At 39.1% G+C, this 20,765-nt stretch overlaps 5 protein-coding genes across 8 annotated transcripts; 3 read left to right on the forward strand and 2 right to left on the reverse strand.

Moving 5' to 3' along the window:
* Nucleotides 1-594: 594 nt before the first annotated feature.
* LOC130685829 (presenilin homolog) lies at nucleotides 595-2,588 on the forward strand. Its single transcript, XM_059496234.1, has 7 exons — nucleotides 595-1,048; nucleotides 1,109-1,318; nucleotides 1,375-1,595; nucleotides 1,701-1,799; nucleotides 1,857-2,096; nucleotides 2,157-2,269; nucleotides 2,329-2,588. Exons 1-7 carry the CDS (start codon nucleotides 750-752, stop codon nucleotides 2,482-2,484), a joined length of 1,338 nt encoding a protein of 445 aa, XP_059352217.1. The 5' UTR covers nucleotides 595-749; the 3' UTR covers nucleotides 2,485-2,588.
* On the reverse strand, nucleotides 2,587-4,204 carry LOC130685744 (uncharacterized). The gene is made up of 4 exons (XM_057509071.2): nucleotides 4,156-4,204; nucleotides 3,025-3,132; nucleotides 2,786-2,953; nucleotides 2,587-2,722 (listed from the first exon to the last, which is right to left on the reverse strand). Exons 1-4 carry the CDS (start codon nucleotides 4,187-4,189, stop codon nucleotides 2,649-2,651), a joined length of 384 nt encoding a protein of 127 aa, XP_057365054.1. The 5' UTR covers nucleotides 4,190-4,204; the 3' UTR covers nucleotides 2,587-2,648.
* Nucleotides 3,135-15,044, forward strand: LOC130685267 (thyroid receptor-interacting protein 11-like). Of its 3 annotated transcripts, XM_057508544.1 has the most exons (13): nucleotides 3,135-3,293; nucleotides 3,476-3,555; nucleotides 3,620-3,709; nucleotides 8,322-8,381; nucleotides 9,498-9,573; nucleotides 9,654-9,715; nucleotides 10,272-10,451; nucleotides 10,512-12,308; nucleotides 12,369-12,942; nucleotides 14,265-14,346; nucleotides 14,425-14,656; nucleotides 14,714-14,791; nucleotides 14,857-15,044. In XM_057508544.1, the coding sequence occupies exons 1-13, from the start codon at nucleotides 3,200-3,202 to the stop codon at nucleotides 14,965-14,967; spliced, it is 3,516 nt and encodes a 1,171-aa protein (XP_057364527.1). In that variant the 5' UTR covers nucleotides 3,135-3,199; the 3' UTR covers nucleotides 14,968-15,044. The 3 variants fall into 3 exon arrangements, with proteins under 3 accessions (XP_057364527.1, XP_057364536.1, XP_059352205.1); XM_057508553.1 differs by lacking the exon at nucleotides 8,322-8,381; XM_059496222.1 differs by lacking the exons at nucleotides 3,135-3,293; nucleotides 3,476-3,555; nucleotides 3,620-3,709; nucleotides 8,322-8,381 and adding an exon at nucleotides 9,030-9,059.
* Nucleotides 15,045-17,057: 2,013 nt separating this feature from the next.
* Nucleotides 17,058-18,009, forward strand: LOC130686823 (gamma-aminobutyric acid receptor-associated protein). Its single transcript, XM_057509992.2, has 2 exons — nucleotides 17,058-17,299; nucleotides 17,481-18,009. The coding sequence occupies exons 1-2, from the start codon at nucleotides 17,210-17,212 to the stop codon at nucleotides 17,742-17,744; spliced, it is 354 nt and encodes a 117-aa protein (XP_057365975.1). The 5' UTR covers nucleotides 17,058-17,209; the 3' UTR covers nucleotides 17,745-18,009.
* On the reverse strand, nucleotides 17,953-20,017 carry LOC130685671 (26S proteasome non-ATPase regulatory subunit 10-like). Of its 2 annotated transcripts, none has more exons than XM_059496073.1 (7): nucleotides 19,804-20,017; nucleotides 18,928-19,107; nucleotides 18,741-18,854; nucleotides 18,618-18,669; nucleotides 18,385-18,540; nucleotides 18,137-18,295; nucleotides 17,953-18,058 (listed from the first exon to the last, which is right to left on the reverse strand). In XM_059496073.1, exons 2-7 carry the CDS (start codon nucleotides 19,069-19,071, stop codon nucleotides 18,018-18,020), a joined length of 666 nt encoding a protein of 221 aa, XP_059352056.1. In that variant the 5' UTR covers nucleotides 19,072-19,107; nucleotides 19,804-20,017; the 3' UTR covers nucleotides 17,953-18,017. The 2 variants fall into 2 exon arrangements, with proteins under 2 accessions (XP_059352056.1, XP_057364985.1); XM_057509002.2 differs by having other exon boundaries at nucleotides 19,794-20,017.
* Nucleotides 20,018-20,765: the final 748 nt, after the last annotated feature.

The following is a 20,765-nucleotide window of genomic DNA, read 5'->3' on the forward strand; positions in this document are numbered from 1 at the left end:
TTGGTATAACAGATTTCAATTTACAAAATTCAATAATATTCAAAGCTATTGACGATCACATTAAATCAACGTCGCTGTGAGCCGGTAAGAGTACCAAAAACGCTTCCCCAGAATGAGGCCCTTCATCTCTGCGCTTCCCAAATTATTATTCAACCTACCTGACGGACAATAAGAACTGAAATTACTATTGCTAAAATTTTTAAATGATTGTTTATTCGTAAACATAGAGTATTCGTCGTACAATAAAAAGTGAAAACTATTTCTGTACAAAATGTTTTGAAACAGTCTCAGCATTGCCCATCCTTAAAAGCATGGTCAAACTCAGTTCAATTTTTTTTTATCATAGTTCCCCACGTTGTGTTCAGCTGCGAACCTATTTCCGCATCAGTGGATAAAATATAGCAGATCACAAACTATTGGCAAAATTATAATCCTCAGGAAATATTGTTAGCGTGAATTCGCATAGCATTCCAAAATTTCCCACAATATACACTGTTGGCTCCGATTTCCATGGATGCTAACGCCTCCCCTTTCCATGACGATTTCCACGATATACCGCTCCACGTCTCAAAGCTCTTGATATACATTAGTTGTGACAGTTGAGAAGTGTCTAATAATTTGGTCAGGATTACGTTCAATTATTGAAAAATTCAATAGGCTAAGGATTTCAGAAAACCGGAATTTCTTTTTACTGCTGTCAAGAACATGATTGCTTGATTTTTTGAAAGGCGAAAATAGAGATAACTGGAATGGCTAGTCCTCGTTCATCAACTTCATCAAACCCACCAGAAAACGGAACATCGCTTATTCCAAACGACCGCCCATCGGCGCGATTTAACACAACGCCAGCTTTGCAGGAAAGGCAGCATGCATCAAGAAGGGAAAATCATAATCAAGAAATTGACCAGGAAGAACTTGAGGATGAAGAAGAGTTGAAATATGGAGCAGCTCATGTAATTAAACTTTTTGTGCCTGTCTCCCTATGCATGATGGTTGTTGTGGCCACCATCAGCTCAGTAACCTACTATACACAAAAAGGAATCTACTTGTAAGCAAGTTTTATTTTACACTCTTGAGCTTATGATTAATTTTCCTTTTTAATTTTCAGGGTATATACACCATTCCATGAAGACAGTCCAGATACAGGAACAAAAGTTTGGAATGCTGTAGCTAATTCAGCTATTCTTTTGGGTGTTATTGTAGTGATGACAGTATTTCTAATTCTGTTGTACAAGTATCGATGCTACAAAATCATTCATGGGTGGTTGATCATGTCATCTCTAATGCTTTTGTTCATATTTGCCTACCTATATCTTGGGTAAGAAACATTTTTATAACACAAAATTATGTTGCTGTTAACTTGTTATTCTCCAGCGAGGTTCTACGGACATACAACATTCCATTAGACTACCCTTCACTAGTCTTCATCATGTGGAACTTTGGAGTTGTCGGGATGATTGCAATTCACTGGAAAGCTCCTCTTCATTTGCAGCAAGCCTATTTGATTTTTGTTGCTGCGCTCATGGCACTGGTTTTTATTAAATACCTTCCTGAGTGGACCACATGGGTTGTTTTGGGTGTCATTTCTATATGGGGTAAGTAACCATTTTCTTTGAGTTTAAGAACAATCATTTTTTGGTATACATGGGTATATATGTGTATAATATTTTTTTTTGCTCGTTTTATTGCGTCTATTTCAGACTTGGTAGCTGTCCTCTCGCCTCGTGGACCTCTACGTATCCTGGTTGAAACGGCACAATCCAGAAACGAGCCTCTTTTTCCTGCTCTTATTTATTCATGTATGAGATTCAACACTTTCTTGCGACAAATTCTTTACCTTCGATTAATTCATTTAGCTACGGTGGCATACATAGCCGTAATGGCCACGGACCAATTACCAACCAGCAATAATGAAGCTTCTGCAAATGGATCAAGGAGCCCAACAGAAGGCGGCTTCACGCCTACCTGGAACCAAGAAGCTGAGCAGCGAACAGAAGCAAGAAGGAATAGAATCCAAGCAGCAGCCACAGATGTCCACAGAGCTCCTCCCCAGCCCCAACCAGTTACAGAAGAGATTGAAGACGATGAAGAAGAGAGTGAGCTCACTTGATAAAATTGTTTGATTATAATTCGGATTTAGCATATCATTATTATAGGAGGTATAAAACTGGGGTTGGGAGACTTCATCTTCTACAGTGTTTTGGTTGGTAAGGCTTCTTCATATGGAGACTGGAACACAACAATTGCCTGCTTTGTTGCAATTCTAATTGTAAGTATTGTTGTGATAATTAAGTAGTGTAACTTTCAAATACAAATTTATTATTACAGGGACTGTGCTTGACTTTGCTGTTACTAGCCATCTTTCGAAAGGCCCTGCCTGCACTTCCTATTTCAATTACTTTTGGTCTGGTATTTTATTTTGCAACTAGCAAGCTTGTTGCTCCATTTGCAGATTCACTTACTGCCCAACAGATTTTCATTTGATTATTTACACTTGTATTTAAGTCTACCACTGTGTCCAAAAAACTGTAACTCATTAACTGTAATGATTTTAATTGCATTTGAAAAATAAAAAAGATCATGAAGAATGCTTTGTTGGTATTCATTTACTATTTTCAAATTCTTTACAACAGTGATATTTTCGTACACTAATGACCATGGGCAAGAGCAGCTTCCTTTGCCATCTGGTCTTCGTACTTCTTGATATTGCCAGGCGAGTTAACTATAAAAGTGAAATTGAATACATTAAAAGACACAGTTAAAACAAATAAAAAAACTTTCATACTTTTCCCGTTCAACCACACGAAGACGGGAAGAGTAGTAACAACTCCAATAGCGTAATATTTGTAGAGCCAGCTATTCGTCATATGATGTTTCCACGGAAACATGGCCAACTTGGCCGTGAATGTGTAAGGATATTTCATCATGCGTCCAGACATTTTCAAAAATGAACCTTAAGGGAAAAAATCAGGCTTACAAATTTAACATAAAAAGTTCTACAATATCATTGTAAACGAAGCTTACTGTTGCGTGTTACCGACCGGGATGAAGAAAGAACACCAATATGGCCGATTCCCAAATGGCAGAGATGAACTAAACGTGGAAGTTCGCAGCTCCAACGGTAGGTGGTCTCTGAAACATACAGACGACCTTTTTTTTTGTAAATACTTAAACATTTTTATAGAAACTCCGAATTAAAATGTCATGGTTTGGCGGAGGATTAAGCAATTTACAGGGAAAAATTTCCTCTTTTACAGCCCAAGTTCTTAACGAAGTAGCCGAAAGCGTTCAAGGTAAGTGTTTTGAGCAAAAAAAGAATCTATAGACAAACTTTTGACACGTCATCAGGCGGTTCGTGGTTTTATTTTGGTTACAGCATCTGATTCTATGTTGTGGAATTACGCAATAATTCACGTTGTAAATTTTGAACTCAATTAAGTTGCAGATATAATAGCCATGCCTTCTTCCTTTTCAGAGAATGACAACCAACTAACCCTAGAACAGGCAGAAGAAGTTGCTGGTACCACAGGTGAAATTTTTCAATTAAAAAAACAGGTAAATATCTGTGCCATCTACTCTCCCATTTTTCCAAACATTTTCAATCCTTCGATTTTCCTAGAATGAGGAATTGATTTCAATCAACCGTGAAATTGAATCACAGCTTTCAACACTTTCACGGCAATACCGCAATCTTCTCAGCTCCTCTAAGGTAATGTACTATTAGTTAAAATTTTTCTAATAGGTTTATTCCAATGTATGTGGAATGATAAATTTTTATTCATTTCTGCTTAACTGCTCAGTTCTGTCAGTTGGTTACAGTGTCACGTTGAGCTTAATTGCCCAGAGAACCTATGTGATATCCCTTATCAGTTTAGCAGGCCTAGTGAGCGAGGTTGAGCTGTTTATCGAGCATTTGATGGTGCCCCACACATACTCTCGGTAAAGGGAGCATTTTTTAATATTTTTAATAAAGGGGCCTTGTGCGCGCCGTTTTTTCTTATCTTGGAGCGATAAGTTAGCCCAACAGTTGGTTATATCCCAATTGTGCTTGTTCAGCCCTTCACATGTGATGCTGTTGACCTTTGTGTGACAGCTAGGGGAGAAGTGGATAGGACGGGAGGGGGAATGGGGGAGTGCCGAGCAAGACTGTTCTACCTGGTTTTGGTTCTCCTTTAAGCCGCTGCTTCATTAATTCTCCTTGTTATCTCTCTCGTTACCGCTTCCCCTTGGTCTACTCGTGACTATGCGTACCGCATACGACTGAATTATTTCATCGAACGTAAACCCACACGTCTTTCCTTGCCGTTACCAGTTGCTACCAACCGTAAAAAACCACTTCTCCTGATTCTATTGGGACACTAATGAGTTCGTTGTCCGGTGCCGATTAAATGAAAGTCACCTTTGAACTCTTGAACGATTTACGAACGAGAAATGCTGAAATCGGAAGCGGAAAAAAGACCCAACATACTCCCCTTTTTCCTATTTTTATTCTCTCGCATTCTTACAAATCACGTGATCGCATTGGCTTATCTGGCCACGTACGTAGTTAATCGCGTACCTGATCAGGCTACAGAAGTAACCTTTGTTATGATTAATTTGGGTTCGCTACTTTGAAGGTTAACCTGTTAAATGAAACATATAGTTGACAACCGATTCTTGGATAGATCAAATTTTTGCGGCTGGCTAGTGGAGGACTTTTTTTTTTTTTGAGGGTGGGAGTATAGGCGAAAATGGAAAAGTAAAGAATGAAATAATAATGAGGAAAGTGGGATGTAAGATGATTCTTAGCGTCCAGGAAATGGGTTTTGAAAACATGCTTAGAATATCGGAGAGAGAGAGAAAGAGAGGGGGAGGGACGAAAAAAGAGAAGACAAATAAAGGTATGGTTCCAACAGGATTGTATTATATCGCTTTCTTTTCCATGACCTGTTTGTGTGTCGCATCAACAAACAGTATGCCTTTAGTAAAACGTTGCCGAATAACAGCAGGGAAATCGTAATACGACTAAAAAATACCTAAAATTTTCCGTTGATACGACGCCGTGTTTCTATTAGTATTACGTACGTTCTGCTAAAAAATTAAGTGAAATCTTGTGATCCAAAAGATTATCAGCCTCACTGTTTTTGTCAGACATCTGTTGTTCGCACCTGGCCATCATTCGTAAATGAATACGGTCGACAGATAGGCCAAATTTGAAGTTTTTTGTCGTTCCTCCCAGTTTGGAATGATGGCGCCCTCATCTCTTGTTTTTAGAAGAATAGGGCGGGAGGGCGGATGTAGCACCCATTACACGGACGTTTTGTCATGCAAATCTATACCGAGTATATGTGTGTATATGTTTCCCCACAATCGGTCTCTCACACAAGTGGGCATATATCCGCCAGACGGAAAGTATCAACAGTTGTACGTGTGGCAGGGGTGGGGTGGGGTGGGGGGGGGGGAGGGAGTTTTTTTTCCCCCAACTGTTAAACGGGTAATATGATTATGCTTCGACCGTGTTTGGTTGGGTCAGGTGTTATTTTCTCGGCAACTTTTGAATCAATAGATGTAGGGGAGAGTGCCGGCAAAGTTCCTCCCTCGCGCCATTTTGCTCTCTACACAAATGAAACTAAAATTGGGAAGAGAGGGTGGAGGCTAGATATTCTAGCGAAAAGGAAGACAGTGAAAAATAAATGTCAGTATATGGGAGAAAAAAAGAAAAGGACAATCGCGAGCGTGACAATATCCGTTTCCGTCGAACGATATAGAAGAAAGAAAAGAGACCCATACGCGGACGGGAACACGAAATGTGCCGCTTGTTATTTGCATATAGGCTATTCACCTCAAGAGCATTGTCGTCCCAGCCTTCGTACAGGTCATTCAGGGTTGTCATAACTCCGGATGATGTACTTACCAAAAGTTTAAGGGAGAATGTGACAACTTCAAATTTACTCATAAATTAGTAGTAACACCACAAATACAGACTTACGTTAAAAAAATATCCTTTTGAAGAATCTATAGTATGACTACTTTCCCCTTTTTCGCTTTCCGTCTAAGAATGACGCAAATATATCTAGAGCTCACGACAGCCCTGGCCGAAGGAAGTGTGACTAAATACTGTTTGAGTATTTGTCGCAACAAGACAGTATTATATAAAAAAAACGGAGACATATTGATATCCATCTACACTTTCGATCAGAAATTGTCAGGGATAATGTTAACCCGTCATTCATTCGATAGTCCAAGTTATTGGTTATCTGTTGTCAGCGACGTAATGTTACGTATGATTAAGTTGGGTGACGTCGACAGTTTACCAGTAGTTTAACGTATCCCTTCAGATTTTCAAAAAAAGAAAAAAAATCCCTTTTCAAATTATTTACCGCCGCTAAATTGGAAGTCGCTGTTTTTAAATCATTTCTGTTAATGTACATCAGGACGTATGTTAATAATAATAAAGATCGCCAATAGGAAAAGATATTCATTTTTGACAAGTCGTTGAAGTTGAAAGGAAGTCATTCCAGTTGAAACAGGTGAATGCTGGCAATAACTTCACTGTCGGTCAGACCCTCAACGCCAGTACGGCTTTTAATGAAGCGCAAGATGGTGATGATCTGACCTGACGGCCGCCCCGATGTGGTTGTTTCTTTTTTCTTTGTTAATTGGGATATGGGCGTTGGACATTGGGGCATTTAAAAAGCGAATACTCGAGTTGAACGTCCAACAGTCTTCGACGTTGTGGCAAGCGAGCAACAAGTCAGGACAGGCATTTCAAACAGCGAAGAAAACAGTATGGCGCCCTTCATAGCGTGCGCGGTGGCTATTGGTCCGACTCGACTTACCCATGTGGGAGGAGCTAGATGGCGGCCGAAAAGCAAACGGTGACTTATCCGTTTTGGTCGGCGCTAAAGTCGCTGCACTTTTCGACGAGAAGGAGTTGAGAACAGTCGTCACTCCTGCTAACGTCCGCACGTCTCCCGGCAACTCCCACTCTTTAAAGTAAGTCCACATTATCATTTTGTGGATAGTTTTTTTTTTTTTTTTCCGTTTTTCACTAGATACTACGCTCGTATTCGTTTGCTATCTTTGACAATGCGGGGGCTAGTATCTGGAAATCCATTACGGTTTTGCGGTTACCAAACATAGCCAAGTTCCGCCCCGATAAGACAAGATGTAGTATCTGCTCAAGACCGAACGCGGTTGGCGGGTTTATCCGGTAGATTTTTGCTTGTTTTGTTTAAACGTTTTCCCCAAATTTCTTAAAACAGTAGACTTTGAAATGGATAAAAATATGCGTTACTTCATAGTCTATCCTGTCTGCCTGCAATATTTTCCGTCCAGTTCCGGGGTCTAAACAATTGCGCGCTCCACATCATCCTCATCGAGTGTATTGGGTTGACGTGCAATCAGTATTCCACGGCACGTTATGGCATTTCCTCCCCTCTTTTATTTGGGAAACAGAAGGAAGTTGTACCCCTCCCCCTCCGCCCCTTACATACTTCACCTCCTTCGTCCTGTCGTCCTCTGCGTACTCGTGTCAATATCCATTTCCTGCCCATGCTACTTTTCTTCCAGTTTGTTGTACAGGAACGAACCAAATCCCATACCTTTGAACTAGAAATCAAAAGAATAATTCTTTAAGGTGCTAAAAACCCCGTCGTTAAGATAAAAAAAAAAAGTTTTATTAGACCATGTGACCCCGCTCAGATCAAATTCGGGCAAGATAGCCTTATTTGAAAAAAAATTTCGGCTAGCCTTTCCTTTGTTAGTGCGATTTTCCTCTAATTTAATGTTCTTGGTCGACAGTTAAAATTTATGGCATGAGATTTTTTTCAGATATGAAAAGATTTCTCATGCCAAGTGCCAAATGATTGTTGTAATCAAACACGCCGGACCAATCCGGTTGGTTCCTCCTTCCTTCTAAATGATGGCTAGCCTCTGTTTGCTTACCGTGAGTCTGTGTCCGGCTTACTGTTTCCTTCCCCCTTTTTCTATTTGTTAACCCCGTGTCAAACCACGGGGTCAAAACCGGTAGAAACCCGGTGTGCCTTCGCACATCAACTTGCTCATTAAAAAAAGAGAACGTTGATAGTAGAAAAAAACAAAATTTATTACCAAAAGTAGCATCCACTTTTCAAGTCTGGCAATGTAACTGAGCCGGAATGCGCTGGTTAGTGCCCAATGCTCCATCGTTTTTAATTTTCTCTCAAAGCACGGCACCCAACGACTCTGCCAATCAACGCACACATAATAGATTTGTCAAAGCTACCCTTTTCGAGGGCTGCATTTGTAATGAATGGTTGTCTAATGATCCCTGTTCTTTTTGCTTTTCCTTTTCTTAATAGGGCAATCATGAGACGATCACGAGTGCTAGCGTGGAAGGGCAAAACGATCATCAATCCCAGGTATGTTTCTATGATATATATTCCAATACTCGTTGCATAGAAAAGTGATGCACAAAAAAGGGGAAGACAAAAAGGCGTTTGGTAAGACGAGGGCTAGTTTAAGAACGTCCCCTTCACACATTGCACCTACGTGTCAGTTAGGCAAATATTAAAATAATAAAAAATATAATAAAAAAAAGCCGAATGTGTCAACGGCGAGTGTGGAAGGAAGGATGAGAAAAAGAGAGAGCGAAAGAGACCAGTCAAAACGAGAGAGAGCGATAGCGTGATGCCATACGGTCTAGCAGCAGCTGTCGACGTGAAAGGCTGGAATGGCGAGACGCCGAACGAGTCTGCCTCCCTGCATATGCAGGTACCTGGTCAGGTGTGGACTCAGCTGCGTAGCCTAGATTACGTTTACAAGCATATACAGACACGACCGTGCATAGAATGCGATTCACTTTTAGATGATTCACCGTGCATCTATGCCATATTGCGTGTCGACGGATTGGAACGAACGCAGCTTACAAAACTCGGTTTCGAAAAGTATGCGCTGAGATGTACGTACGCGATAAGTGTTTATCCTCGACGATAACCAACTTTTTCCTACCATAACGCTCTGGGTTCTAGTCTACTTTCAGATGCCAAGCTCTAACTGTAGACGTCATCACCTGCGCATATTGAATGATTTCAAACCGGGTACTTTACAGGCCTCATGCGGGCTCGTTTACCATACACGTTGCTAAAGCCCGTTGCCTCACCTTATTGATCTTCTTACGCCGACTGTTACAACTTAAAACACTTAAGTTTTTCCCCATTGCTCCTCGTTTACCTTTTTACATTTTTTTTCTATGTTAACCCACGCCCTACAAAACTGACCCTATGTTTAAGAATAGATTTTGAACAGAGTGCGCCCAAGTTTGATTGACACTCCACAGTTTGCGGAGTAGGGCTAAACCCAAGTATTTTTTTAGGAGGTTAAAAAAACTGACCTTGTTAGGGTAGATAGGCGAACCCCTCAACAGTCTACACCCTGAAACATTTCTGACATTTGAGACAGGAAGGGAGGAAAAATTTGAGAATTGAAAAGAAAAATAGAAACCATTGGTGAAACATGTCGTGTATTCTGTATCGCAGGTGGTCGAGTTGTCGTGGCAAAAAGACGTCCAGCAGTGGTTGAAATCGCAAGGTCTCGAGTTACCTCCAGCTCTCAGTAAGTTAGTTTACATTTTAATTCTTTTGTCTGAAACGAGATATTGATATTCTTTGGACTGTCCACCTCATTCTTACTAGGCGAGCGAATAATATCCAACCGATTAAATAGAGATGGACCTGGCCACGACGAAGAAGATGAGGTAAAATCTTTCTTTAAGTACCATTTGCTTGTTCTTGTTTCCTAAGCCAGTGTAATTAGACCGATAATAATTCTACATTATCACTTATCGTCGTTTACCAGTTGATCTAAAATATTTGTTGGGTGAATAATGCTGTATGCGCCTATTGTGAAAGACTCGCGTACGTGAAATTTCGATTGTTTGAAGTAACAAGGGCTCTTTGTGTGGTGATGACACTCTCCCCATTGGTTTTTATATTTGTTTGCCATGGTTGTTCCTAGTTTGCCGAGTCCTCTCCCTCTGGCTTTCTCTCACTCTCTCTAGCTTATGTGCCAGCTCTAAGCTAACTAAAGATAAGATAGGCCAAAGGCCTTGTTGTTAGATACTTTTCCACTTCGGCAAACCTTAAAGCATTCTTAAACTTTCTGATTAAAAAAAAAAAGAGAGAAAGAAAGAAAGAAAGAAAGAAAGAAAGAAAAAAAGAAAAAAAGAAAAAGAGAAAGAAAAAGAAAGAAAGAAAAAAAAAGACGTACAAAGCTTGTTTATGACTGTCGTAATAATATCTTCTGGATTACAGGCATACACATTCCTTAATAAAAAAGTGGCCTCGCTTGAAGAACAGTTAGTTGATCTGGATCAACAGCACCAAGCGGCCCTTGAAGTAGCTGTCACCAGCAGGGACCAACTCAAGGAAGAAAATCGACAGCTTCAATTACAGTTGATGCAACTGCTCAACGATAGACAGCAAGAACAACAGGTTGGTTTAGCTTTTCATTGTGTTGTCTCGATCAAATTTCATCTCTTGTATCTTGATTAGACTAAAAGTGGACCATTGTTTCCAATTCATGAAGAGTTCGAAGAGGTGGATGTCGAACTTGCCGTTGATACAAAGCCAGCGACGGAAGATGACATCAAAAGGCTTGAAGACGATCAAAATAGTTTCCGACAAGAAATCTTTCAATTTCAACAGCAATTTCAAGCTATGAGCGATAGTCTAAAAGGATTTGAATCAATTCAGTTCGAAAATGATAAACTGAAGCAAGAGATTACTGCTTTACGGGAAACTGCCTCTAAATGGGAATCAAATTGCCAAGCGAAGGAATTGCGGTTAAATGAAGAAAACACCGATTTGAAAGCGAAATTTGAAGCTCTCCAGAGTCAAAATCAGATCCTTTCTTCCATGACGTCGGTCCTGGATCGAGTCACGAATGAAAATCGGCTTCTCGAATCCAATCTTGAATCAGCCAATGAAACTGTTCAGGTCAAATCTGATCTCATTGAACAACTCAAAGCTGAATTGCTCAGCCTACAAACCAAACAGCAAACGACAATCCCCCCCTCCTTGGTTCAAAATGATGCCACCACAGAACCTCATTTGGACTGGCCAGACATCCAGAGGCAGATTGATGAAAAATGTCAACTTCAAGCCGAGCTAGAAGAACTGAAGGCTCAAACATCATCGGAGACAAGTCGAATTGAAGAGCTGAGCAAAGAAAACGAAATTCTGGCCCAGCAAATGTTAGAAGTTCGAAAAGCTTTCGACAGTTGCCAAATCAAGATGGAAGAAGCTGAAGCGACCCGACTGAAATTGGAAACGGATTCAACAAAGAATCATTGCGAACTAATGTTATGTAAGTCCGAACTAGAACGAATCCAAGAAGAAAAACGGCTCCTGGAATCAAATATCGATTCCTTGAATCAAGTTCTCACTGTTCGCCAAGAACAAGTTGACCATATACAAATTGAACGGCAAAATTTCTTGGAGGAACTGGAGAGATTGCGGGGCTTCCAAGAAAGTAACAAAATAGAAGCCAGCACAGAGACAAACTCTGACGAGCAAGACATTCAAACTTTGACTGAGGAAAATCTTTTGCTTCAAGCCAAAATAAAAGACTTGTGTCGTCAACACGAACAAGAATTCAGTACTCTAAAGCATTCCAATGACCAGCTCAGCCAACGATTAGTTGAATACGACGAAGCCGCGAAGAAAGCTCAAATCCACGTAGAAGAAGCTGAAGGCCGTCGGCTGGATTTGGAGGCAAAATTAGGTCAACTTCAAGACGAACTCGATGTGGCAAGGAAACAATATGACGAGCTATCCAATAGCAATGCTGTTCAAGATGAGGTAGTGTCTCGGTTGCAATCCGACCTTGAAGAATATCGTCTTACATTATCTGAAACTCGCGATCTCTGCGAGAAGGAAAGTAGACGGAATGAGGAACTTAGTCAACTTTGCGACGTAAAAACCAAAGAAGCACAGAGGTTACAAGAAGAAATAGAAATTCTTCATACGCGTCAACTTGTACTGGAAGAAGGGAAGAACCGTAACTCTGATTTGGAGAAGCAAATACTGGCTCTAACGAAAGAGATTGAAATCAAGAGCGAAGAAATGAACCAAATAGTTGAACAACTGGAACTCATCCGTAGGGAGCGAGACGACCTTAACAGAAAAATATCGGAATCGAATACGGAGAAGGAAGGACTTAGAGAAACTATACAGGCATTCCAGCAACAACGGGAACAGTTAGTACAAACTGTTCAACAAAAACACCAAGAAGCTGTCAATTATCATGCTGAAACTCTACGTTTGGCCAAAATATGTGAAGAACTTCAGGTATACTAAACGTACATATTGAAGCTGAACATTCGAAATAACTCACATTTTTAATTGCAGATAAGGTTGAACGAGCAGAATGAGTTGGAACAGGAAACAGTTCGCCTGAGGTCGGAAGCTGAAACCTTCAAATCAGTTGTTGCCCAAAAGCAAGCAGAGATCGAACGGCTGAGAAGCCATCTCCTGAGCGTCGAAGAGACGTACACCCAAGAGCTGCTGAAAAGCCAAACGAAGGAAAAGACTCTCAGAGAATCGCTTCAGTCGGCTGAAGAGAGGGCAACAGAGCAATGGCGATTAGGAGATCAGCTAAATGTTTGGCAAGACAAGTATCGGCAATGCGTTACTGACAAAGATCGTCTGGAAAAAGAAAAAGTGGATCTAGAAAAATCGTTGGACCGGCTTCAACATGCCCTACAACAGCTAACTCGAGAAAGAGAAAGAGACATCGTTTTGGCACAAAAAGAATTGGCGCAAAAACTGGCGTTCGCGGAGAGCCTACAAAATGAAAAGGACAGCGAGATGAACATGCTTCGACGGAAACTCTCGGAGGCACAACTAGGATTGGAAGCAGCGGGTAGACTAACTCAGCAGTTGGACAAAACAACCGCCGCTCTGGCAACTGCCAAACATGAAGGTATCTTTTACTTAATTCCGGTATCGTCACAATTTCTCGTGTATTCTTGTAGAGGCATTGGATTGCTTGTTTTCAGTTGCTCGTTGAATTTTTCGAATATTATTTAGCATTATTTGAAACACCGCTGATGGCTTCTGACACGACCAAATATCAGCAGGTAATTCTGGGCCATAATATCCTTGACTTGATTCAAATACGAGGGAAACCCAGACTGCCGGCTGGTATCAGGCCGTGAGAATGCCCACATCCCCACACATATACCAAATCCACCTGGCACTTTTATTTTATTTTTATTTTCATTGAGTTTTTGTTAATCTGTTAAGTTTGGTTGTTCCCTTACCTTATTCTGCTGAATTCATAGTCTCGTTTGCTTGGGCTTTTTTTTTTTGCACAATCAGTTATATTTTCTATTTTTAAACTAAAACCGAATTTTTTAGTATGCTTGCAAAGCTTGGTAAAGATTTTGCCACATGTTTTGACCTACAATTAGCTGAAGTGGCTATACGACGCATTTTTATCATATCATCTCGCAAAAGTTTTTGATTTCTTGTTTCTTTTATTTTTTTTCTTCAATTTTTTTTCTTTTTTTTCAAAAACCCATTACATTGAGCAATGGCATTCGCCTGGAAATCTCATACGGTAATTTGGAAAAAAATAGGGGAATGCTTGGTTTATCGCGCACCAGCTCGATTCTCCATTGCCCAGTATCCGAATTGCCGCCTGGGGTGACCAGGCGATCATCCCAGAAGCTACTAACCCCTAACCGACCAGCCCAGTTTGATGACATATCGTGTTTCCTATCAGCTCTTTTTCTTGGTATCTTCTGGACATCTGTGAGCCGGCCTGTCGTCTCTATTCTACCAATATTCTAAACAAAAAGCAAAATCATAATTTCAAACACTAGCAGTTACTCACCGTATTTCCTCAACCCGAAATCCATCCTCCGTTCCTAAAGTGTGTTCTGTTTGTTTGAGTTGCGTTATTCGGCGATGCATGTTCGCGCAAACCTGTTGATTCTGCATCGTGGTAAGGCATGCCAAGTTTGGCTGAATTCACACTCTTGATTTTGGTGTTCCCGTCCGTGAGTATTACATCAGGTACTGGTTGTATGTGCATGGTACCAGTACCATTGTAACGCTCTCACCGGGAATACCTCGCCGTCTTTGTCCAAAACTATAGTTAGTAATATCCAGAGTTCACCTGAAATTTTTTTGTTGTATTTTTTTTTTTTTTTTTCATTTTGAAAGTGAAAATGTGAAGAAAACAGGAAAATAAGTTTTCATGTAATAGAATTTTCTTTTTCTGTATTGTGGGGATTGTAGTGCGGACTAAAGAAGCTGAACTAGCTCACATCCGCCATCAGATGGAGGAAATGCGGAGTGGCACCGATAGCAAGGTTGATAGGTAAAACAGCACCATCTTCGGTTTTTTGTCGGTATTTCTGCTAGTTTAAATTTAACTTTAATCTATTTATGAAAATAGATCGCTGGTTAAAAATCTTCTGATGGGTTACTTCTCTGCCCCTTCAGCCAAAAGTCGGATTGAAGTTTTGCGAATTATTGCAACAGTTATGGATTTTTCAAACGAAGAGCGCCGAAAATCAGGAGTTGAAGAATCCTCATCCGGGTTGAGCGGATGGGCTACTGGTTTGTTGAAAATGACTACTAGATCAAGGACATCTTCTGGAAACTCCAGCACAGGAGATGGAGAGAAGGTAGTTCTTTGTAAAGCAAATACTTTTTTCCATTCTTTAGTTGTGGGTTCTGCTTAGTCATTGTCGGAGGCGTTCATCAGCTTCTTAGAAACGGAATCGACACGTCCAAGTCCACCCAAACTGCCTTCCCAGAAAGTCAGTACTATAGCATTCAAAAAGTTTGTTCCCTATGTTTTATATTGCGTATTGTTTGTTTCCAGGTTGATGGTTCTCCATCCCAAACGAAATTAAATAACAGTATGGCGGAATTCCAGCCTGGTCGGAATGAGCCAACGATCTTAAGAGACGTACTTCGTGACACGGAAACTTAAAACATCATGGCCCAGATACATCAATTGTACATTGTTTGCTGATAACGAATATAATAAAATTTAAAATGCTACACAAATTCTACGTCATTTCCTCATAATTTCAATGATTATGGGTACATATCCCCAAATGTGTCATGCGTTTCGATTCAGAATTGAATGGCAATCATGGAAATGAAGCTTATTTTTCAATTGGCCTTGTAGTTTTTGAAATAAACGTAAAAAATGAAAAAATAAGAAAAGTTGGGCTTATTTAGTCGGGCTTAAAATTTTTTCTGTAAAAACTCCCACTCATCGGAATTGGTTGAATATCACAGGATATACTCAAAATTAAATGCTGATTTCGGGAAAATTGCTATTTTTTCATTAAGTCAATCGTTTTTTAAATACACTGAGTATTTGATACAATGCTAGCGCGCCAGTACGCTACAGCGCTAGCGCGATGCAGCAGAAATATTCAATCTATTTCCAGAACGATTGTACGGCCGTATAGTTTTTGAAATAAACGTAAAAAAAGAGTTTCTCTCCCCCTCCCGCTCCTCTTGTTACCCATTGCACCTGTTCATTTTTGGCCATTTTTTTTATTTTTGACTTTTTTTGGTGACGATCCGTGGGTAATCCGGGTTTTTGATACCCGGGGCCGAGCCTTCTTCCAAATATAAAAAATCAGTTACCAAATAAAGAAATTTGCAACGGAGCATCAGGTCCCTATTTAGCAGACGAAAAATCTCGTTTCCCAATTCTTACGATCAGCAATTTTTTAATGATGAACGTCACCAATAAATCGCAGATATTTCAGTTATTCCGGTCTTGCATCCGTTATACTCAGCTACTTAAGCTCAGTGACAAGACATTTATTTCTAAACGGATTAAAAGTGAATTTCGCAAAAATAAATTTTTGACAAAACCGGAAGAAATTCACCAAGCTTGCGAGGTAGTATTTTTATATTCCTGTTTACAATAATTATTTAACGGAAACTGTTTTTATTTTTTTTTAAAGAAAGCCCATAGTTTCCTCTTGAAAAGAAGAATCCTCTAATAGACATGCTTCGACTATTTGCAAGATTTATTCAGTCGTCTGTTAAGATGCATCCTTTCATTTATCAATGCAAGCATACATTTGATCATTCTAAAGTGCCAATATTAAACACAGAAGATTTAGAAGAGGAGTTTGTTAGAGGAAGTGGTCCAGGAGGACAAGCGGTCAATAAAACATCAAATGCTGTTATCTTACGTCACACACCCTCAGGATTAATTGTGAAATGCCATCAGACACGATCATTAGCAAGGAATAGGGAGTTAGCACGAGAGATTTTAACCCAAAAACTTGATCAACTAATTAATGGAGAAAACAGTTTGGAAGCGCAAAAAACAAAAGTGCTAGACAAAAAAAGCAAAGAACGCACCAAAAGATCAGAAAAGTTAAAGGAAATGAAAGAAAATTGGAAGCAGCAAGAAGGTATTGACTAAATAGTTCAGTTTTTGTTGCTTCTGGTAGTTTTGCCAATACACATTTTCTGTAATTGCTATTATTATATTTCTTCTATGATGTATTAAATTTGCAAAAATTCTAAACTTTTTAATGTTACCAGCCAACATTATGCTTTACAAATAAACCATCGAATTCCTAACTTTAGCACGACATACTGCATTTTATTTTTGGAAATCAGGTTTGGACTGGAACGTAGAGATTCACATGATATTTTCTTACGATTTAAAAGAATATCAGTATTGTAGTTGTCACGTAGTTTGCTTCGCTCGACTACCTCATTGTTGTTAATGTCAGAAAAGCCATTCAGTAATCCTGTCGCAAGCATGCGCCTACGGCTCCTGTATTGCGTAATGCGATTACAAAATTTTCGTTTGAATTGGCCAATATCGGTTGCGCCGATACTGGCCAATACCAACCGATAATGCCGATCGATAATTTCGATGCAAATGCAAATGCGAAGTGGATTTTAATTAGATAAATATTAAGAACTTTTTCATGAGGTTGCTAGGAACACTAAACATTCATAATAAAGAACTAACTACAGTATTGCCAGAAATCGAAATGTTGCGAAATTCTTAGTTATCGATACTTTTTGGTCACGAACCGTCTCAGCAAAACACAAAAACGTACTGCGTCGTTTGTTGACTAGTGCTGAGACCTAAATTCTTTGTCGTTCACCATTTTTAACTTTTGGTCAAGTTATTCGCGTTGTGCGCCCATCTCAAACTGTCAAATAAAGAAGTATCAACCATCATGAAGTGGCAATACAAAGAAGAACATCCTTTCGAAAAACGAAGAGCCGAAGGAGAGAAAATTCGCCGTAAATATCCAGATCGTGTGCCTGTAAGTTGACTTTCTTTGTTCTTACTCATTCTGAATATTTGGTTTACTTTTCTTCTCCCAATCTTCTTCTGGATATCATGTCATTATATTTGTATAACATTCATTAAAGCTATACTTGTGTGTCTGAGAAAAATGTTCCAATTATTTGAATTTTTCCTAATTGCTTGCTTTAAAAAATTAGGTTATTGTTGAAAAGGCTCCAAAGGCAAGGATTGGAGATCTGGATAAAAAAAAGTATCTGGTGCCATCAGACCTAACTGTTGGACAATTCTACTTCCTAATCCGCAAACGAATCCACCTCAGACCAGAAGATGCTCTGTTTTTCTTTGTCAATAATGTAATTCCTCCTACTTGTGCTACTATGGGGACCTTGTATCAGGAGCATCATGAGGAAGACTATTTTCTCTACATAGCCTATAGTGATGAAAGTGTCTATGGAAACTAACTTTTTTCTTACAGGTGCTTTCCGTTGAAATGTCAGTGACATGTTTCCTTATTTGAGCACATTATAAACCATTCTGCTGCTCTCTTCTCCATATTTTCTTGACTAATAATCATACTCCTTTTTTTTTTTTTGTTTTGTCAATCTGTTTCAGTTTCTACATGATGTTTGGGTGTTTCGGTCTTTTCGTTTCTCGTGTACAGTACACAGTGTGTATGATACAGCTGTAATACAGTTACTGGCGGTAGATACACGAAAGTCAAATTAGGATGAGTGTTAAATGTTTTCCGCCTCTTTCAATAGTTGCAGAACTTCGTCTATCATAGAAGATGTCGATTTAGAAACACAGCTGCAATTTTCTTATTGCTGTCAATAAGCTTTAAAATGAATTATACCTTTAGCAAAAGCAGAAGCTGGAGCTCTACTAAGAGAAGTAAGAATGGACGGATCAGCTCCTCTTTTTAGAAGATGGTCTACCAGCCATTTTTCTCCCGTAGTTGCAGCCCAGTGTAACGGGGTGAAACCGAAATTATTTCGTGAATTTATGTCACATCCTGTAGCAAAAGTAAGTACATGACTAAAATATATCTATGTACTATACAAAGAGATACGAATATTTTGTTATCGCTAACAGATGAAAAACCTTGTTTAATAAGGCAGTCGAGAATAAGAACACCAAGTTGAATTTCGCTGCTGCGTTGTTGAGGACACTGAGCAGATCGAAGCCGACAGGCAATTCCGTAGGTAGCCATGTAAAGGGCACCGTCTCCGTTCAGATTCTGGAATTTACTGTCAGCACCTAAAATAAGATGACCCATTTCCGTTAATCATTTTGTACATTTTATAATTAAACACATGAATTTCTCGAAAAATTACCAGCTTCTAACATGAACTGAATTAACTTCAGCGATCCACCGTAGCAAGATGACTATAGACATAGAGGCATCAGAATGCAATATCGTTAACGAACCGAATAAACAGTGTATGAAACCCAGTTACCAAAAAAGGCGTCATTTCCGAATGAGGCCAATGGTCGTCAAATGCATTAGGACAAAGCTGATATTTTTCCATTAAAGTTATACAACGATCTTCGTTTTTCATTTCGTATGGGAACTGTAGGAAAAACCATTAAATCAAAAAAAAATTTATACTGCGATCAAGAATGATGTCTGAGTCATATGACAACCTTTGCTAAGTTGCAAATAAGATCAAGGTCTTCTTTTTCGACACATGATTGCCTTTTCTGGCGGCGATATAAGTCAAAAAGGCAAATAGCAGCAATCAACGATGTGGAAAGCGTGAAAACCCAAAAAACTGCTAATGCAAACATAGCTTTGAGGCGGTCGTCGTCAATGGCAAATAAACGCTGAATGGAAGAAAAACAAAGAAAGAAAGAAAAATCGTGCCGTGTGGTATTAGGTAGATACAACCATTCGACTTAAAAAAGTAATGCACATTTGTTATGTAAAACTGAGTTCAATCGGTTTTAAAAAGCTATGAAATGTTTACTACTACTAATTTACTACTACTCTTTTGTTTTATTCTTTAAAATATCATCTATTTTATAATTCTAATTACTATTTTAACATTGTGGCTATACCTAGCTATGGCATAGCTTTGAATGGCGTCTTTGGCTCTTGAATAAGGATAACTCGCCAATAAATGCATCGCCTACGCCGTTTTTGCTCTAAAGAATTTGTCCTGGGTAGCAACACCCATGTAATGTATACTTTTGGTTTTGAGCAAAAAAAGAATAGTGACTTTATTCTTTTCATTGTATGACGCAAAGCTGGAAGCTATTTTAAGGCTTAAGGTAGTATCCAAGTGGCATTTTTTTAATACGCAGTTTTACACTTAACTGTTGTGTTAGAGTTTTGTTTCGAATAACTAATGAAGCATTGTGAACGTGCATTCGAAGAGATTAGGTGAATAAGACTAGGTTACACGTGGGAATCCCTCACAAGATCATGATCTAACATTGTAGTAAACTGGGTGTCCTTGAAAACCCGTGAACTTTAGACATTAAAAAATGCAGATAGTGGGTGAATTTACCTTGTCTAACGTTGTGGGATTTTACAATAATTGTTACACGCGCCAACGATGATTTCTCAAAGCCGTCTCAACTTTCTCGACTTCTAGCTGGCATGTTCTATTTTCATGGAACACATGCTAGCATATGTTTTTTGCAAAGTCATAACTAAAGTTTAAACAAAATGATCTGCAATACATCATTAGCTATGATAATAGAGGTTCCATTTTAAAAATTTGTCCGTAAAATGTAACGAAGCTCAGATTTTAAAAAAGAAATAGAAAGGGGAAAAAAGTAAGAAAATAACGTTGGAATTCAAAAGACAGAATGTAGATGGCGTGCTCTCAGCTTCTGAGTACTATATAAGCCCATCAATGTTTACCCCAGTGTGCAGGTGATTTCACAACAAGAGAAGAATATTACGCGATTCTTCTCATCAATTTATCAGATTTGCGAGAGTAGCGAGTTCGTGTTTTTTTTATTGGCTTACCTTTATTTTTATGGGTAAGTGTCAATGCATTCAATAACGGAATTTGTTTTTATATTTCTGACCAATCTCATCCCTTTCGATGAACCATTGAGCTTATAGAAAGAAAGAAATGTCTTTTGTTGTAATTTTTGTAACTAAATTAGAATTAGCCTCATTATTATGCTACTACTATTATAAGTTGCCATATGTTTACTCTACCACCAACAGTAGTTGGGCTTAAGAAGAAATCAAATTTTTTTTTACCCAGTTTTGCTTTTCTCCTTCTGGGCCTACTCAATGTTAATCATTGGGTTCTGTTAAATCTTAAACATTATGTGTCTATTAAATTACTTGTAAATTTTAAAAAAATTTCTGTTGCATTAGCAAAGGTGTTACAAACATTATTGGCTCGTCAGTTGCCCTATTGATGCAATGGATGATGTCTTAGCAAAGTAAATACTGAGCTTGTTTGTCAGACCATATCTTGTTTGTGCAAACTGCACTTTGCACATTGAGATTGTCTGCT

The sequence above is a fragment of the Daphnia carinata genome, chromosome 7 (assembly GCF_022539665.2).
Source record: "Daphnia carinata strain CSIRO-1 chromosome 7, CSIRO_AGI_Dcar_HiC_V3, whole genome shotgun sequence".
In the NCBI taxonomy this organism is placed as follows: domain Eukaryota; kingdom Metazoa; phylum Arthropoda; class Branchiopoda; order Diplostraca; family Daphniidae; genus Daphnia; species Daphnia carinata.

What these genes read in the sequence shown, in the direction of transcription:
- LOC130685744 (XM_057509071.2), bottom strand. Translation starts at nt 4,189, where the DNA reads ATGAAGCAGCGGCTTAAAGGAGAACCAAAACCAG. An exon ending in CCGGTCGGTAACACGCAACA is followed by an intron (nt 2,954 to 3,024) that starts GTAAGCTTCGTT and finishes TTTTCCCTTAAG; the next exon opens with GTTCATTTTTGAAAATGTCT. An exon ending in CGTGTGGTTGAACGGGAAAA is followed by an intron (nt 2,723 to 2,785) that starts GTATGAAAGTTT and finishes TCACTTTTATAG; the next exon opens with TTAACTCGCCTGGCAATATC.
- LOC130685671 (XM_059496073.1), bottom strand. Translation starts at nt 19,071, where the DNA reads ATGTTTGCATTAGCAGTTTTTTGGGTTTTCACGCTTTCCACATCGTTG. An exon ending in CGGAAATGACGCCTTTTTTG is followed by an intron (nt 18,670 to 18,740) that starts GTAACTGGGTTT and finishes CTATGTCTATAG; the next exon opens with TCATCTTGCTACGGTGGATC. An exon ending in AGCTTCTGCTTTTGCTAAAG is followed by an intron (nt 18,059 to 18,136) that starts GTATAATTCATT and finishes CTTCTATGATAG; the next exon opens with ACGAAGTTCTGCAACTATTG.
- LOC130686823 (XM_057509992.2), top strand. Translation starts at nt 17,210, where the DNA reads ATGAAGTGGCAATACAAAGAAGAACATCCTTTCGAAAAACGAAGAGCC. An exon ending in AATATCCAGATCGTGTGCCT is followed by an intron (nt 17,300 to 17,480) that starts GTAAGTTGACTT and finishes TTAAAAAATTAG; the next exon opens with GTTATTGTTGAAAAGGCTCC.
- LOC130685267 (XM_057508544.1), top strand. Translation starts at nt 3,200, where the DNA reads ATGTCATGGTTTGGCGGAGGATTAAGCAATTTACAGGGAAAAATTTCC. An exon ending in AGTAGCCGAAAGCGTTCAAG is followed by an intron (nt 3,294 to 3,475) that starts GTAAGTGTTTTG and finishes CTTCCTTTTCAG; the next exon opens with AGAATGACAACCAACTAACC. An exon ending in TTTTTCAATTAAAAAAACAG is followed by an intron (nt 3,556 to 3,619) that starts GTAAATATCTGT and finishes CGATTTTCCTAG; the next exon opens with AATGAGGAATTGATTTCAAT.
- LOC130685829 (XM_059496234.1), top strand. Translation starts at nt 750, where the DNA reads ATGGCTAGTCCTCGTTCATCAACTTCATCAAACCCACCAGAAAACGGA. An exon ending in TCCTGCTCTTATTTATTCAT is followed by an intron (nt 1,800 to 1,856) that starts GTATGAGATTCA and finishes TAATTCATTTAG; the next exon opens with CTACGGTGGCATACATAGCC. An exon ending in GCTTTGTTGCAATTCTAATT is followed by an intron (nt 2,270 to 2,328) that starts GTAAGTATTGTT and finishes TTATTATTACAG; the next exon opens with GGACTGTGCTTGACTTTGCT.